General features: G+C 36.3%; 1 protein-coding gene, 1 long non-coding RNA gene and 1 other non-coding gene across 3 annotated transcripts; 1 reads left to right on the forward strand and 2 right to left on the reverse strand.

Moving 5' to 3' along the window:
* Positions 1-8,427: 8,427 nt before the first annotated feature.
* LOC120191289 (UDP-glycosyltransferase 73C1-like) lies at positions 8,428-9,055 on the reverse strand. The gene is made up of 2 exons (XM_039194266.1): positions 8,601-9,055; positions 8,428-8,515 (listed from the first exon to the last, which is right to left on the reverse strand). The coding sequence occupies exons 1-2, from the start codon at positions 9,053-9,055 to the stop codon at positions 8,428-8,430; spliced, it is 543 nt and encodes a 180-aa protein (XP_039050197.1).
* Positions 9,056-10,221: 1,166 nt separating this feature from the next.
* Positions 10,222-13,857, forward strand: LOC120191261. Its single transcript, XR_005522677.1, has 3 exons — positions 10,222-10,234; positions 11,640-11,643; positions 13,744-13,857. It is a non-coding gene; the product is annotated as an uncharacterized LOC120191261 (long non-coding RNA).
* Positions 10,501-10,573, reverse strand: TRNAK-CUU. Its single transcript has one exon. It is a non-coding gene; the product is annotated as a tRNA-Lys (tRNA).
* Positions 13,858-18,086: the final 4,229 nt, after the last annotated feature.

An 18,086-nucleotide genomic window follows, 5' to 3' on the forward strand; every position in this document is an offset into this window, starting at 1 on the left:
TGTCATAGTAAGGGTGGACAAGTTTGTGTTTCCAGTCGACTTCTTAATTCTGGACTGTGAAGTTGATGCCAAGGCACCAATCATTCTGGGAAGACCTTTCCTAGCCACTGGACGTATCTTGATAGACTGTGAAAAAGGTGAACTCACCATGAGAGTGGCTGATCAGTGTGTGACTGTCAATGTTTTTAGAACGCTCAAATATGTTGATGACACTGAAGATTGCCAAGGCATTTCTGAATTGAACTCAGTGATTGAAGAATAGACTGAACATCTTTGCCAATTTTAGCAGAAAATCGATATTCTTGAAGCTTGGCATAGGAGATGCAAGACCCACCTCAGTTATTTTACAACTTGCCAACAAATCCCATGTTAAACCTGAAGGGAGAGTCGAGGATGTCATAGTAAGGGTGGACAAGTTTGTGTTTCCAGTCGACTTCTTAATTCTGGACTGTGAAGTTGATGCCAAGGCACCAATCATTCTAGGAAGACCTTTCCTAGCCACTGGACGTATCTTGATAGATTGTGAAAAAGGTGAACTCACCATGAGAGTGGCTGATCAGTGTATGACTGTTAATGTTTTTAGAACGCTCAAATATGTTGATGACATTGAAGAATGTCAAGGCATTTCTGAATTGAACTCAGTGATTGAAAAAGAGACTGAACATCTTTGCCAGAACAACTTCATTCAGCTAGCAGAAAATGAATATTGAGTGGATGATGAAAGCATAGTGGAGTCTGACGACTTGCCAATTTTGGAGGAGAAATCTAGCTTAGTACAAGTTAGATCAGGTATGAATTTTGAACCTCTGAATTTTTATGAATTCATTTCTCCTAAGCCTTCATTATTGCATGCACCCAAACTAGAGCTTAAGACTTTGCCAGGGCATCTTAAATATGTTTACTTAGGTAGCGATGAGACTTTACCGGTGATTATTTCCGCTAACCTTACTGCTAACCAAGAGAAAAGTTTGTTAAGTGTTTTGATGCAGCATAAGAAAGCAATTGGTTGGACTATGGCCGATTTGAAAGGCAATAGTCCCACGATCTGCATGCACAAGATTCTGCTAGAAGATTGCCACGGCAATTCAATTGAACCACAAAGAAGACTCAACCCTGTTATGAAGCAAGTGGTGATGAAAGAAATTCTGAAATGGCTTGATGCTGGAGTGATCTACCCTATCTCCAATAGCTCATGGGTGAGCCCTGTCCAATGTGTTCCGAAGAAAGGAGGCACGATGGTGGTTACGAATGAGGATAATGAGCTATTACCCACTTGTACTGTGACCGGATGGAGGATATGTATGGACTATAGAAAACTTAACAAAGCTACGAAGAAGGACTACTTTCCTCTACCTTTCATCGACCAAATGTTGGATCGATTGGCCGGTAAAGCATTCTATTGCTTTTTGGATGGGTACTCGGGGTACAATCAAATTGCCATCGCACCAGAGGACTAGGAGAAGACTACATTTACTTGTCCCTATGGCACTTTTGCCTTTAGGAGGATTCCTTTTGGACTCTGTAATTCCCCGACAACGTTTCAGCGCTGTATGCAAGCTATATTTTCAGATATGGTTGAGGATTTTCTGGAGATCTTCATGGAAGACTTTTCTGTTTGTTGGGACGATTTTGAACGATGCCTCGGCAATTTAGCAAAAGTTCTCAAGAGATGCGAAGAGGCTGAGTTGGTCTTAAATTGGGAAAAATGTCACTTCATGGTGACTGAAGGCATTGTATTAGGTCACAAAATTTCACACAAGGGTATTGAGGTAGACAAGGCGAAAATTGAAGTGATTGAAAAATTGCCACCACCAACTTTGGTCAAGGGAATAAGAAGTTTTCTTGGACATGCTGGATTTTATAGAAGATTTATCAAAGACTTCTCCAAGATTTCTAAGCCCTTGTGCACATTGCTTCAACAAAACCAACCCTTTGTGTTTGACGAATTATGCCTCGGCGCATTTACTGAGCTGAAATGACAACTGATCTCGGCACCCATTGTAGTCCCTCCCGACTGGACATCACGATTTGAGCTGATGTGTGATGCAAGCGATTATGCCGTAGGAGCTGTTTTGGGGCAACGCCGAGGTAAAATCTTTCATGTTATTTATTACTCTAGCCGTACTTTAAATGAAGCACAATTGAACTACACCACCACTGAGAAAGAATTACTTGACGTAGTATTTTCTTTTGATAAATTTAGACCTTACCTAATAGGCACTAAAGTTATTGTTCACACTGATCATTCGGCTATAAAATATTTAGTGAACAAAAAGGATGCCAAGCCTAGACTTATTAGGTGAATCTTACTTTTGCAAGAATTTGACTTAGAGGTGGTAGATAGAAAAGGAGCTGAAAATCAAGTTGTTGATCACTTATCTAGGCTAGAGAACAATTCTGAATGCCATGACACTGTAGATATCCAAGAGGAATTTCCTGATGAGAAAATTTTATATGCCGCGGCAATCCCGTGGTACGCTGACCTTGTTAATTTTCTTGTTAGTGGAATTATGCCTTTTGATTTGAATAGTCAGGCTAAAAAGAAGTTCAAGCACGATGCAAGGCACTATTTTTGGGATGAGCCATATCTGTTCAAACATTGTGCCGATCAGCTCATTAGACGATGTGTACCTGAAGAGGAGCAAAGTGATATTTTGTACCATTGTCATTCGGCCCCAATTGGAGGCCATTTTGGTGGAGCAAGGACTGCTGCTAAGGTCCTGCAATCAGGCTTTTACTGGCCAACTTTGTTTAGAGATGCCCAAGCATTTTACAAAGGATGTGATCGATGCCAACGGACTGGAAACATCTCCAGACGACATGAGATGCCGCTGCAAAATATTTTGGAGATAGAGCTATTTGATGTGTGGGGCATCGACTTCATGGGACCATTCCCATCTTCTGAAGGAAAATTATATATATTGCTTGCTGTGGATTATGTGTCAAAGTGGGTGGAAGCAATAGCAACATCAAGGAATGACTCCAAGACCGTACTCAAGTTTTTGCACAAGTATATTTTCACTCGGTTTGGAGTACCTCGTGCTATCATCAGTGATGAAGGAACCCATTTTGATAATAAGTTGATTGCCAAGGCATTGCTGAGATATGGAGTTCGACACAAGATTGCCACGACATATCATCCACAGACAAATGGCCAAGTTGAGATATCTAATCGAGAGATCAAGCAGATTTTAGAGAAAGTGGTGAACCCAAAGCGAAAGGATTGGTCGCCAAAGTTGGATGAAGCACTTTGGGCGTACAGAACAGCATTCAAAACTCCTTTGGGGATGTCATCCTTGAAGTTAGTGTATGGTAAAGCTTGTCATCTCCCGGTTTAGCTTGAACATAAAGCTTATTGGGCTATCAAGCGATTGAATTTCGATGCTCAACTAGCTGGGGAGCAGAGATTATTAGAACTTAATGAAATGGAAGAGTTTAGAGCAAAAGCATATGAGAATGCTCGGATATACAAGGAGAAAACCAAGAAGTGGCATGACCAAAAACTGATGCCACAACATTTTCATGTGGGGCAACAAGTCTTGCTTTACAACTCCAGACTTAAACTCTTTCCTGGGAAGCTAAAATCTCGATGGTCAGGGCCATTTGAGGTGCATTATGTCTATCCCCATGTAGTTGTTGACATCAAGAGAATAGACAATGGGAAGATCTTCAAGGTCAATGGCCAGCGTCTGAAAGCCTACAATGGAATTCCACCACCGCACAACAAGGACGTGTTACGGCTGCACGATACTCAAGCGTGCCCAGAGGAGAACCAAAATTCGATGCCTCGGCATGGAATTTGTGTTTGTGCATAAATAAAATTTAACATTCAAGTTTTTTTCTTTAGTTTTATTTTATTTTATTTTGTAATTAATTTTTGATCTGATTTGTAGGGACCACATTGCTGCAAACCGTACAAGGAGCGGTTACCAAAGGGAGGAAAGGACAAAGCATTAATTGGAGAGATATTCTTTTGATTTGTTTCTTTTTATTTAATTTAATTTCTAACATTTACTTTTCTCTTTCCACAGTTTTTGTCCCATCATCATCATTACTTTTTGGCAGTTTTTCCTTCCCCATACATGCACAAGCCCCACCCACTAATTTCTCTCTTAACCGTCTTATCACCCCCTTTTCCTCCCAAATTTTCAACTTTTTTCTTTTCTCTTTCTTTATTCATTTTTTTCTCTCTTTCATGTTAACTTTTACTTTTTCTCTCTCTATTACTCATCTTCTTCCCTTATTCTCTCCATAGCCGAAATATATCCAAGTTTTTAAATCTTTCAAAAGCTTCTTCCTTTTTCATTTTTCTTACATCAAAAACATTGAAAATGGTGCGCTCAAGACAGGCTCCAACCGACACGACCTCTTGGCAACAGTTTGAGAACGATGAGGCTAAGGCTCAGTTCCAAAACTTCAAGAACCGAAAACTCTTTTTTGAGTTAGGATTTATTTTTACCGAGGAAATCGATGGTGGTTTTGGACCCGAAGTTATGGACATCGTGATGCCACTCAAGTGGCAGAAGTTTGCCCATCATCCTGGTTCGGTGAACGCCTCATTAGTTAAGGAGTTCTATGCAAATATTTCCAAGCCCAATCAACACTCCATCTTCATTCGAGGTAAGCAAATCCGTTTTACATCCACTGCTATTAATCGTTATTTTCATTTGCAGGATGTTGTGGATAACCATGTCACGTTCGAAGAGGAAGCAGATAGCAACACATACGATGGGGTCTTGGAGGACCTTTGTTTCGAAAACACTGAGTGGTATGGTCGCCAGACGAGCCGATACTCGGTCAACCGGGAATGTCTTCAGTCGCGTGCCAAATTATGGAATCACTTCCTCAAGCATAAACTCATGCCCACCTCCCACAACACTACGGTATCACTTTCACGCTTATTGCTTTTACATTCTATAATGGTATCCCGTCCGATCGATGTGGGTCGTATCATTGTTCAGCAAGTTCACGACTGTTTGGGTAAAAAGGCAAGTGCTTTGGTGTTTCCTAATTTAATTACCGCTTTATGTCGTAAGAAAAAGGTTGAGGAAAATGCTTTTGATGAAATTTTACCTGGATTATCGGGCATCACTAGGGCTAGACTTCCACTGTTGTTGGGAATTGAAAATCCCAATTCTAACGACCCTGTTCATGAGCAATCTGTAGGTGCTACAGAATCGAATGTCGAGGCCAGGTTACTTGCTCTCGAGGAAGCTGTGACGCAGACTCAAGCTCAAATGCATGCTTTACACGGTGACATCCGTAACTTTTTTGGATATATGAAGCATAGAGATGCTGTGGTGGAATCATTCTTTCAAGAAATCATTCCCCACGGACAACGGAATTTTCCTGGATTCCCAGATGAAATTCTGCCGGCATTCAATGCTGAGGCATCTCCAGAGCCTGAGCATGATGCACCTGATCCTCCTGCTGATGACCCTACTCCTGATACACACCGTTCCGAAACTCCTGAATATCCATCCACTGTCCCTGTCGAAGAAATACCCAGCCCCGTCCCAGCACCCAATCCTTCTCATGCACAACGTAGTGGTCGCCGCACCAAGACCAGGGCTGGACGCATTGTGAACTATTACTCCACTTCTTCCGAGTCCAGCCTAGCACCTATCCGAAAGCGCACCCGACGAGGAGCTGCTAGCACCTCCAAAGCACCACTACCACGTAAACATTGAGGTACCTCTCTTGCATCCATTTTCATTTAGTTGCATTTCATTGCATAACATATAGTTTATAGTTAGTTTAGTTCTCTTTAAAGCATTGAGGACAATGCTTCCCTTAAGTTTGGGGGAGGTATTGTTCTTGGTAGGTCATATGCATGATAGCATTAGCATAGTATTATGCCATGGCATCAGTAAATGGTAGGACAGTTAGATGAAATGTTTTGAGGATACCCGATGATGATAATTTTGTTAGGCTAGAATCTGAATGTAAATGACTATTGAGAATGATAGAACTCACTCTAGGGCTTGATGCTTTATGAAAAATATTTACACGATTTGTATGTTTTCTATACTTAGAAAATTTAGGAAATTTTTATGAAGGAACTTTAGTTAGTCTTGGCATTGAAATATAGTATGGTGTTTAAAAGAAAAATCAAAAACAAACTCCCTTAGAAATGAAACTGTGAATAAATGCTTAAGCATAGCTGTAGAGGGACACTCCTCTTTGACGTGGCATTTCCTAGAACTTTCTTTAATAAATAAAAGCCTTGTGCATATGAGTGAATGAAAGAAGTCACGGGATGACTCTACTTAACTAGCTCGGGGATGGAAGGTATGCTCCCTTTCATCTAGAGTGTGGGAGAGTAGGTGTGATGAGTTGATTCCCTTCGTAACAGTTTAAAAAAATCAAAGAAAAGGGAGTAAAAATGTGCTTAATGATAAGTAAATGCCTTGAAAAAAACTAAGAGACTTGATTAGAAATTGTCTAAATTCGCTAAGTATAGATTGGATACAATCACGCACACACACTACCACAAAGGATTTTGACCTAGGGAAAAGTACTTGAATTCTTGATAAGTCTAGCATGTTGAAGCCTATCGTTCTGAGGGTTGAAATTCAATTTTGTCCTACTGTCTTACTATCGAACTTTGCCATGACATTATTCTTATGTAACTGCTATCCATTGCTTGAAAACAAGCAATAGCTTAAGTTTGGGGGTGTGTTAACTTCCTAAAAAGGCTACTTTTAAAGCCTTTTTCACTTAAGTTATTGTTTGTTTAAAAGCTCATTTTAGTCATTTAAGGATCATGTAGTTGCATATAGTTGCATTTGTGGTGGTTGTGCTATTTTATTTCTTAATGGTGCTGTTTGAGGGAAAGGTGCAGTTTGTCTATGGTGTGCAGGGAATAGCAAGAAAAAGGATTCTTTGGGAAGTAATGCCACGACATCACACGTTGCTAAAGCAGATTGAAATGCCTTGGCATTTCCAGCGCAGAAAAAGACAAAAAGATATTTCTACATCAGGACAGCTGGCACTGGACAGCTGTCTCTGCACGTGAAGGACTGCTGTAACCGCCTGCCAGAGCTGCCAATGGACCACTGCCACTTGGAGGATAAGGTTCATGCACAACATGTGATTCTAGGGGTATGAGGGGTATTTTGCACCCAATAAACTCATCATTACCCCTAGATATTTTTTATTATATATGACACCTCATGGGAGAGAGAGATATACAGACAGAGAGCACACGCATAGAGCAGAAAAATCACATTTTTATTTTCTCTTTTCCTTTCTTCTTCCTTGGGATATTCCTCCATTGATAAAGCTCCAAGGAGTGGCAAGCTAGGCGCCGAAAGGAGCTAGCGAGCTATGTGGTTCGTGGTGGCCGAGAGGAGACCTCCAGTGGCACGTCGAAGGCTTCTTCTCGCTTCCCTTTTTGCTGCTATTTTTATATTATTTTTTTGGGTTGTTGGAACGAATATTTTCATGACTTTGTGTTTGGATATTTCGAACCCCACCATGAACTAACTTATTTGGTGGTGGTTGATTTAATGGTTGTTTAAACTTTATTTTTAATGGTATATTTAAGTTTATTTTTGGTTCTTTATTTGCTTTGCTTATGAATGCTTCACCATCTAGGCTTGTAAGAGGCATGGAAATGTCCATCTCTTAGATGAAGGTTAGGTATTCGGAAGAATCCTAAACTAAAAATACTTGTAAGTATTCGGAAGAAACGCAAGAGACTAGGTTAGGATTTCAACGACTAAAAAGGGTGTCTTTATCAATAGGGGCTTTGAACCGGCCTAGGAATATTATAAATTAATCCCTTAGATCTCGGAAGAGACTAGGTTAGGATTTCAACGACTAAAAAGGGTGTCTTTATCAATAGGGTAGGCTGTCCAACATCGTTGAGTGAGAGCAGATGCATTGGCATCCTATTCTGTTAGGTTCTTTTGAACACCTTAGGAAAGCCCTGTCGAGTAAGTAAAGACAAGATAGCTTAAATATACTTGAGAAATAAGTTTAGCAACCTTAGACCAATCCTTACCATTCATTTCATTGGAAGCTTGTCACGTGAGGATTATTTTCTTCTTATTTTATTTATTTATCTTTTTATTTACTGTTTTTACCATTTTTCATTGCCTTGACATTTCACCATACTCAATATTAAACATCCATCATTGCCACTGCATTTCCATTTGCTACACAATCTCACCATCAATCCGCATCCACCAGCATACACATATCCATTGCCGTGACATTTGTATATATCAAGACTAACTATACTTAGATAATTTAGTGCGTTGCTTTGGTTAGACTTTCGTAATTTCACCCAATCCCTGTAGAGACGATACTCACTCATCATTATATTGCTTGAGTGATTGTGTATATTTGCACATTATTTGCGTATATTTTATAGTACTCACAACACGCGAACATTCTTTCTTCAACCTAAACCCAGATTCCTCATCTAGCCAAGTCGTCGGTGTATCGGCCCCGACGCTCACTCCAATGTTCAACATTTGTACCACAAGTTTCTCGTTCATAAACTGGTCTGCAAAGAGCGGCAACGTTAACAACGGGATGCCAGCCGAAATGCCTTCGATCGTTGAATTCCAACCACAATGGGTCAGAAACACCCTACTGCTGGGTGTGACAAAATGAGTACTTGTGGTGCCCATCCCATTATAATAAGCCCTCTTCCTTTGGTTAATCCATCCTCTTTAATCCATTTTATCACTTTATTCGACGCTTCATTATTTCCTTTAAGGACCCAAATTAATGGCTTTCTCGACACCTCTAATCCCAAACCCAACTCTTTAAGTTCCGGGTACTTGAGCGTGTTCGAGCTTCCAAGGCAAGCATAAATCACAGACTTGGTTTCTTGAGAATCAAGCCACCTCAAACACTGTTGCTCATCGATTGAAGCTTTGTTACCTCTCTCGGCGTTGTGTAACTCGTTTTTGTGGATCAGAGAAACTGGGCCGATGCACCAAGTTTTCATTATCTTCGCATACTCTTCGATACACGTCGGCTTGAGCTCTTCGAAACTATTTACGACAACCCAGCACGATGCATTGTATGATTCATCCATCGGAGCGAAATATGCTTCCACGATTCGACGAGGTTGAGCGGTAACTGAGGTTTAGTCAATTCGACCTTTTCGGTCAAGCTTGGAACCGTGAAGCATTCATGATCTGATGTTATGTTGTCAAGAATCTTGGAGGACTCTATATTGTGAATACAGAGAAAACAGAAGAAACAAATTCCATGGAAAGATATCCTTGGAATCTGAAACTTGGTAGCAACTTTGAGGGTATAGTATAGACATATGTCCGAAATGATGCAATTGGGGCGTGGTGTTAGCTTCTCAAACACTTCCTCCACTACTTGGTCCACACTGTTTGCCGCATTCGTGAATTTGGACATGTCCTCCATTGTATGTATCATGTCTACATGCTCAACCCCGTCTGCCAGTCCGAATTCTTTGTCGGGGAATCAGAGCTGCACTAAACGGATCTGATGGCCTAATTACGGCTCGATCGATTATTTTTTGGACTCTGCCTGTATTATGAGGCGTTGTAATTACAGTGACGATCACGTTATGCTGGGCTAAAAATCGAGCGATATCGACCATGGGGATCAAGTGGCCTTGGGCCATGAAAGGGAACAACACAAAGTGAGTCTGCTCGGATGGGGAAGCCATAGTAGAAACAAGGAAGAGTGGAAGTGAATTGTAAGGCGTGGGTGCAAAAAGGTTTTATAGATGGGCAAGTGTGGAGGTCGTTTCAAAATGCTGACGCAAGACCATACATAAGCTTACATTAGTATATTCATTAGTTCTGATGTACGACACGACAGTCTTAATATACGGTTAAGAAAATATTTTATCGGAAATGTTAATATTTTTTAACATGTCCGGTAAAACGCTGCCTAAAACATTATTTTTTTAGTGAAAATATTAACTTTGCTACCTAATTTTCGGTAGAAAAAAATAACATTTTAGATAGCACCTAATATTAATATTTTCGATAGAAAAAATAATTAATTTTGCTGCCTAATTTCTATTAGAAAAAATAACATTTTAGGTAGCGCCCAATATTAACATTTTCGATAGAAAAAATAATGTTTTAGGTAGCGCTTTACCGGAAATGTTAAACATTTTAGGTAGCGCCCAATATTAACATTTCCAGTAAAAAATAATATTTTAAGTAGCATTTTTTCGAAAATATTAAAAAAATATTAATATTTCCGATAGCGTCTTTTCTTAGTCGTATATTAAGACTGATGTACCTTAAACATCCCAAATCCAACACCATACATCAGCCACAATATTTGAGCAACGACTCCAATATAATGCTTTTAATTATTGATAGTACTTGGAGTCCAAGTCTTGAAATTAGCTGACCCTATTCCCATATGTAATAGGATAAGGGGAGGATATGTAATGGGATAAGGGGAGGTAAGATAGTAGACTGCCTCCAACACTAGGTTGAGAGCAGCTTCCGTGGGAGATCTCTGACAGTCAGAATTATGAATTGCCCACCGTGGGACTCGATCCCACGACCACAAGGTTAAGAGCCTTGCACTCTACCAACTGAGCTAGACGAGCAATTACGGAGTCCAAGTCTTGAAACCTATCTACAATTTTATATCAGATAAACTACGTGTTTAGTATCTAAATTATTACTTTTATTTCGTTTTAATACTTAAACACTTTTAAATCATATATAATGTTAAGTTTATGTTTATGTTGGTAACCTGTCGTTAAAAACTTAACGGAATTGTTGTACATTGTATATTTTATGGGTCAATTACATCATTTGTCACTTAATTGTCTTCTCACTTCTATTTTTGTCATTTAAGTTTATATTTTTTTAAATTAATCACTAAACTTTCAAATTACAACTATTTTAATCACTCTAACTTATTTTATTAATATTTTCTTTGACATGACATCTTTTAATTATTATTTTATTAATATATATATAACAACTAATATATGATTAAACTAAAAAAAGGACGGATTGGAGAGGTCGGTAAGAGAGAGACTGTGATGGTAGGGACTAGACCTGGTAAATTGACCCGAACTCAATTACTAGAACCAATTTACCGGATTCAATATTCGGTATAGACCCGATCATGATGACCAACCTTGATCCAAAACCTGAACCATGCTTGACCCATATCCAATTTGACCCAAATCGAAAACATCTTGAATCAAAATTAATTTGAATCAGTAACAACCTAAATCGAAAGCAACCCAAACCGAATTTAACCCGATATGAAAGTAACTCAAACTAAAATTAACCTGAACCGAAAATAAACTAAATCAAAAGCAACAAAAATCGAAAGCAATCCAAATTTAATTTACTAAAATTTTATCTGAACCCAACATTGACCCGATCTTAACCCGATAAATGAGTAAAAGTGATTGAATGATTTATTGTTATGATATATATATATTAACAATATGATGAATAATAAAATGATACACGTTTTTTTTATTATACTACTAGTTAACCACCACCTTGGTAATAGTTTAATGACCACGAGTACTACATTTAATAATAGTTTAATGGTTTAATATCATTTTCACTCGTTTAAAAGATTATATCCATACTTGATATGATAATATCTAAAAAATTAAAAACTATTTGATATGAAGAATTATAAAGTAAAGTTACTGCCTAAAATTTTATTTTATATGATTAACTTTTTGGGTAAAATACACAAATGGTCGCTCAACTCTAGGGTACTTCTCTATTAAGTTCATAGACTATTAAAAGTTATAAAATGGTCTTCTAACTATAGAATGTTGCTTTGTTAAGTCCCTTAACTATTAAAAAATATAAAACGATCACTTGACTATTAATTATGTTCCAAATTCATCTTTTTCATTAAAGATTTTATGGTTGTCTAAGATGAACGTTAATATAATGACTAACATATAATAGTCATTTGAGATCAAACTTTATCATGTTACAATCGGCAAGTTAACATTCAAGTTAGAATATTGTCAAATTTTTAACGAAAAAGGATGAGTTTGGAACATAATAAATAGTCATGTGCCATTTTGTAACTTTTAATAGTCAAGGGACATGATAAATCAACACTCTATAATCGAATGACTATTTTGTAACTTTTAATTGTTAAGAGAATAAATAAAATAGTATCTTATAGTCGGGGGACCATTAATGTACTTTATCCTAACTTTTTTGACAATATCTTATATTATGGACTTTAATTGTCATTACTTAAATTAGGGGTGTTAAAAAAATATTCAATATGGCTGACCTGACCTTTCAACCTGGTTAAAATATACTTGATATTTATTTTGAAAATATCGGGTATTCATTTTGAAAATACCCAATTTTTTGGGTTAGATACCCGACCCACTAAATTTTTCGGGTATCCGATTTGGATCCGGGTCACAAAATCTTGCTTAATAGGGTACCCTCCGATCTGGTAGTCGATTTATTATATATATATATATTATTTTTATTTTTTATTAAATTTTTATTTCTCCATAACATTCAAAATTCCTAATTTCTTAAATTTTACAACCACATCATTCTAAATTTTTATTTTCTTAAATTATTTCACATTAACATTCTAAATTATTTTTTAAAATATTTATTTTAACTTTGAAACATTTATAATTTAATTATATATTTTTTTTAATAAATTTCTTTCAATTATTTAATTTAAATTTTTAAACTTTATGTGAATTATATATTATAGACGTTTATATTTTATATTTTAGAATTTTTCTATCTATCTATCTATCTATCTATCTATCTATCTATATATATATATATCTAAAATAATATAATTTAAAGAAAAAAATAAAAAAACTTATGAACTAGATATCCATGACCCGAAAATATGAGTACCCAAGTTTTACGGGTACTCGAATGTAATGGGTCGGGACACGATATGACATTTTGGTATCTGAAAATTTTAGGTATCCGGTATTTCGAGTACCTAAAAAATGCGAGTACCCGATTTTAAACAACCCTAACTTAAAATGATATATTATAATTAACTTTAAAAGAAATAAATTTCACTTTTTTGCAAGCACAAATTAACATGAAACACAAATCTCAAATATATAAAAGAAATTCTATGAAAAAAATTATACTTTAATTTAAATGATGAAATCTATTTTGATTTTGAATAAAAATATATTAATATATAAAAAAGTTTAGTTAAATTCAAACGATGAAACTTATTTTGAATAATAAAATAATTTTAATAAAATTGAAAACTTTAAAAAAACATTAGATTTATAAGAAAATATTATAAATTTTACTTATGTATTATTTTTTAAATTTAATAAAAAAATTAAATTTATAATTAAACATTAATTTTTTTAGGGTCCATTTAACTCTCATGGTCAAAACATAGCACAATATACCATATGCTTACAAATGAACCAAATCTCTAGTACTGCATACGAATGTGATGCAAAAATCAAAGGGTGTTTCCAATGACAGTAAAAGGGCTTAGGTAAGGGTGTGGTAAAAAGAAAAAAAAAATGAAAGTTTCACAATCAAGACATAATACTAACTTCTTAAAATTTATTCTCACATCTCATTCAAGCACCAAAGAGTTTGGAGAATCAACATTTAATTGCTTTTGCAAACATATCTCTAAAAAAAGGATGACAAACAAGAAAAAGAGTTGGGTAAAAATATGGTAAAATAAAGAAAAGGGGAAATAAGCTCGAATTGGCTAACTAGGGAAAAAACGTATAGATAGGATTTTTAAAAGTTTGAGAAATGGGTTAAACCTAATTGTTCTCATCATCTTAAAGCATCAATCCAAAATTATAGTCTCAAAATGCATTCACAAACAAGTTCTAGAACAAACACACTATGTTCGACACACTCACCAAAAAGTAAAATGAGCAAAATATAATAAATTGTTATTAGGCTCAAAATCTCATAAATGTTTGTAATTTTCATCAAGTATAGTTCACTTGTCAACTAATAAACTCATGAAAAACCTTTAAACATTTTTACGAAAACACTAATCATGCTCGTCTCTTTCATGCATTACAATCCAAACCAAGATGCATCTAAAACTTATAAGGTATTCTAAAATGCTAAGAATGATTAAAGAATGCAAAAGAAAATTCAACATATATAGTTGGAGTACACCAAATTTCAAGCACAAGAAAAACAATTTTAAAAAATAGAGCAAAAAATTATGGAAAAAAAATCATAATCTTAAGTGAAAACAAACTTCACAAAATGAAATCATGTATGAAATGTCTCCCCACACCTAAATACTACATTGTCCTCATTGTATAACAAAATAAATTTCTCACAAAAGAAATTGAAGATAAAAGGGGAAAGAAAAAAAGGAACTCTCCTGATGTGTGAGCAAGTCGTATTGTGTTGGTTCAAGGTGATGGTGGATAAGGGAGTGCGATTCCACAACATTGCATCAGTCTCCAATGGTGGTAATATTGTTTTCCTTTTCTTGTGTTTTCCATGACGGAAATTAAAATTGGGACAAACTCAGTGTGCTATCCTCATTAGAACGTGCCCATGTCTTATTTCAATAAAGCATAATCACGCCTTGTTCTAAATAAGTATCTACCAAAAAAATTAAACTCAAAAAAGTAAATATAAAATAAAATAAACCAAAAGAAAAGAAAAGAAAAAAAAATAAAGTGGTAAGAATTGAGTTGCCTCCCAATAGAGCAATTGTTTAACATCGTTATGCTCAACTTGGCTTTGGTGAGTTGTCCAATCATTGATATAAGTTGGTAGCTCCATATGGGGATCAATGAGTTATGTTACAATTTCACCTTCATGGAATATTTTCAATCTATGACCATTCATTTTGAGGGTTTTGTCTAAGTCCAAGCTTTTAATTTTCACTCATCCTTGAGGAAATACATTAGTAACTATAAACAGTCTCTTCATCCCATTCCTTGTCGTAATTGATCTGGAAGGTAGATAATAAAGTCAATCTTTTTCTTGATCCTTTGATAGGGAAGCGGTGGCGGGTTTATGAACGTTGCTCTTGTTGAAGAATCAAACCTAGAAAAGATCTAGACTCGATGAAGAACAATAAGGGATGAATCGGGAAGGTGGCGGCAATAGATAGGGTTCTTTAGGGTTTCTTTTTTATGCTGGAAACAAGATAAAAATAAGATTAAAACAAGATTAAAAAAAAAGATAAATGGATTGCAAATAAAATAAGATAACCAAGAAATCAAAAGATCTCCCTTATGAAGGTGAACGATAAAGATGATTGATGACGTGGATGGATATGTGGAAAATCGATAGATAATGTCCTATCGAGCCCTCCTAGTCGCAATGAAAAGTCAAACACGATAATATGGCTCTAACCAACCCTCCTAGTCGCGATGAAAAGGCAAATTGGAGTGTGAAGATTAATCTCCCTCACAAGAACTTGAAAGAACTCAAGGAGAAGAAGCTTTGAAGGCACAAGGCAATCAGCACTTGCAAAAACGAACTCTCGTTGTATTATTAATCAAAGAAATCTTAATTACAAAGTTGAATGAAGCCTCCTTTATATAGGGGCTGAATTCTAAAGGTCCTAAATAACTAAAGAATAAAATAATAATAAACTAAACATGTTTTAACTCTAATTCCTAATAAAATAATAATAACTAAAAATATTGTTTTAACCCAACCTTAATTCCTAATAAAATAATAAATCTGATCCTAAAAGATAATTAATCATCCTATATTAAATTATATTACAAATAATCAATATAAATATTGAAAATTCGTAATATTTACAAAATAACGTATTAATCCCGTATAGGATTTCCTACATGCACCATATTCAGTAAAATGGTCATATCTTGAGTTCCCGATATCGGATTGATGCGATTCAAGAACCGTTGAAAAGATAAGAGACAGAAGGTGGTATGTCCAGAAGACATGTTGACCAAATAAGATCAGGATCCCATTCAAAAAGTTGTCTCAAGTCTGCTATTGTTCTGGTCTTCTTTTCCAATGCTTGGACGAGTGGATCATTTGGAAGAGTTATTATTTCTTCCTTTGATGTGAGCCTTGTGATGCATGTATCATCCTCCCTTTCTTCAAAAAGATTCGTCCTCGAATCTGAAACATTAAAGGGAGCAACATTAGAATCATTTAATGATTCATTCACATTATTCTTACCGAATAGATATGCTTTGAATCTTCGAGACTTTGTTCTTCTAATAGGTTCGAGTAGAAACATTAGTCCAAAGAAGCATGTATTCTAGACTCTGGTGCATGTATCATTCCCCACTCCTCAAAAGGATTCGTCCTCGAATCTGAAAATCCAAAAGAAAGAGAATTAGATGTGTTGAACGAAAAACTTGTGAAACATTTATCAGGATCAATGTGATATGTCTTTATGCGTTTTAGTCGAGGTTTCTTCTTTATAGGAACTGATTTCTTGTATTCTTGAAATCCTATTTTGCATACAAGTCTTGTAATATGATGTTTTGGTTGAAATTCAACATGGCGTCGACCTCTGTTGGCTTTCTGTATGATTGCTTCAGATAATTTCTCCATGGTTTTATTCTTGTGTGGCGAGAATGAGTGTTTAAAAACCATGTCAACTGGTTTGTTAAAGTAATCCCTTAAGTCTCCTAAGTGTGGTTCATGAATTAAGAATTCTCGGGAGGAGATTTGTGGACTGTAAAACCTGTTTAGTTGGCAAGGAAACTCATATACAAGATAAAGCTCATTAGAAGCACTTTTAAAAGTATGGGTAAAATTATCAGAAATATCCGAGTTATTGTGATATACATCTTTGATATGTTCAATTCTCGGAATAGTAGTATGCGTTTGATAGGTAAGAGTATACCTTCGTGGTAGTGCATCGTCTATTGTGTTTTGCTTACCTCGGTCTTTGGACTCCCGTAAATCGTGACTCTTAACTGATATGGCATAGTGATTAGGGCTTTCAGGTGGTAACCCGTCAGGAGGGTCACCTAGCACTATTCGACAACTCTTGGCGATGGAAGATGGTGTGGTCCAGTCTCGTGTTGCTTTTACGTTCTCATCATTTACATGGATTCTCTGTGCATGAACTATAAAGCATGTGGAGTTGTTCAAGTCATGTTTCGTCATTAAGATGGCGTCACGACTAAGGCTTTCCTGGATGTAGCCTTTTTGTAACAAATCTAACTCTTTGGTTTCTTCGAGATTGTATGTTTGACGAGGTATGATGCAACCTTGAATTAGCTTGGTTTGGTGTTGTTTTCCTCTTTTCGGTGGTAATTCGTTAGGTGGATCACATAACACTTCTCGAAAATCCTGTAAGAAAGATGAAAACACACTAGGCAAATCCTTGTTAATGTTAGAAATCGAAACAATTGATTCCCTAAAGTGAACAAGGATGGAAGGTTGTTTGTAAAGAAGGTTCTCTCTCAATTATTTTGTGCTCACACATAGATTTTGAGTCACTCTTTTCTTCTCACAATTAGGTTCACTCACCTCCCATGGGTCATTATTCTTTTGGTTTTTGAAACTAGTGACCTCTTTTTCTTTTGCCTCTTTCTCAGCTTTTTCTTTTTTTACTTTCTCTACCTCCTCACAAATTATCATTTGATATTTAGGGGTTGGAAGTGTGTCATTCTTTGCTGGTCGTTCTTTCTCCTTGTCAGGTTTGTCATCTCTTGGCTTTTTCAGAGAAGATGGAGTAGAAGATGAGGAAGGATTTGAAGGATTACCCTGGTAAGAGGATGAAATACCTTGGTAATATTCTCTGAATCGGAATCTCCTTTGTATTTGTGTTTCGATTGCCATTGCTTTCTTTAGTGTATCTTTGAGGTTTTCGTACTCATGGAGATCAAGAAGATCAGTGATGTTTGAGTTTAAGCCGACGACGAAGCTTGACACGGTTACCTCTTCTTTTTCGGTTATGTTAGCCCTATTGAGTAAGGAGTGCATCTCCTTGTAGTAGTCTTCAACTGAACTTCTACCTTGTCGAAGTTGGTGTAGTCATAGTTTAACTTCTCGTGTATAATGTGTCGGTAGGAATCGCTTCCTCATGGTTTGTTTGAGGTCGGTCCAAGAAGTGATTGTTGGAATTTGGAAGTTCTGGATCTTTTTCCTTGTTTGCTTCCACCAAGTTCGAGC

This window comes from Hibiscus syriacus, unplaced genomic scaffold, assembly GCF_006381635.1.
Source record: "Hibiscus syriacus cultivar Baekdansim isolate YM2019G1 unplaced genomic scaffold, ASM638163v2 tig00116965_pilon, whole genome shotgun sequence".
Classification (NCBI taxonomy): Eukaryota; Viridiplantae; Streptophyta; class Magnoliopsida; order Malvales; family Malvaceae; genus Hibiscus; species Hibiscus syriacus.

Bases quoted from the DNA above. Each gene is read 5' to 3' on its own strand.
- LOC120191289 (XM_039194266.1), bottom strand. From the start codon at position 9,055: ATGGATGAATCATACAATGCATCGTGCTGGGTTGTCGTAAATAGTTTC. The intron at 8,516-8,600 runs GTGTTTCTGACC...CGCTCTTTGCAG, and splicing joins TTGTCACACCCAGCAGTAGG to ACCAGTTTATGAACGAGAAA.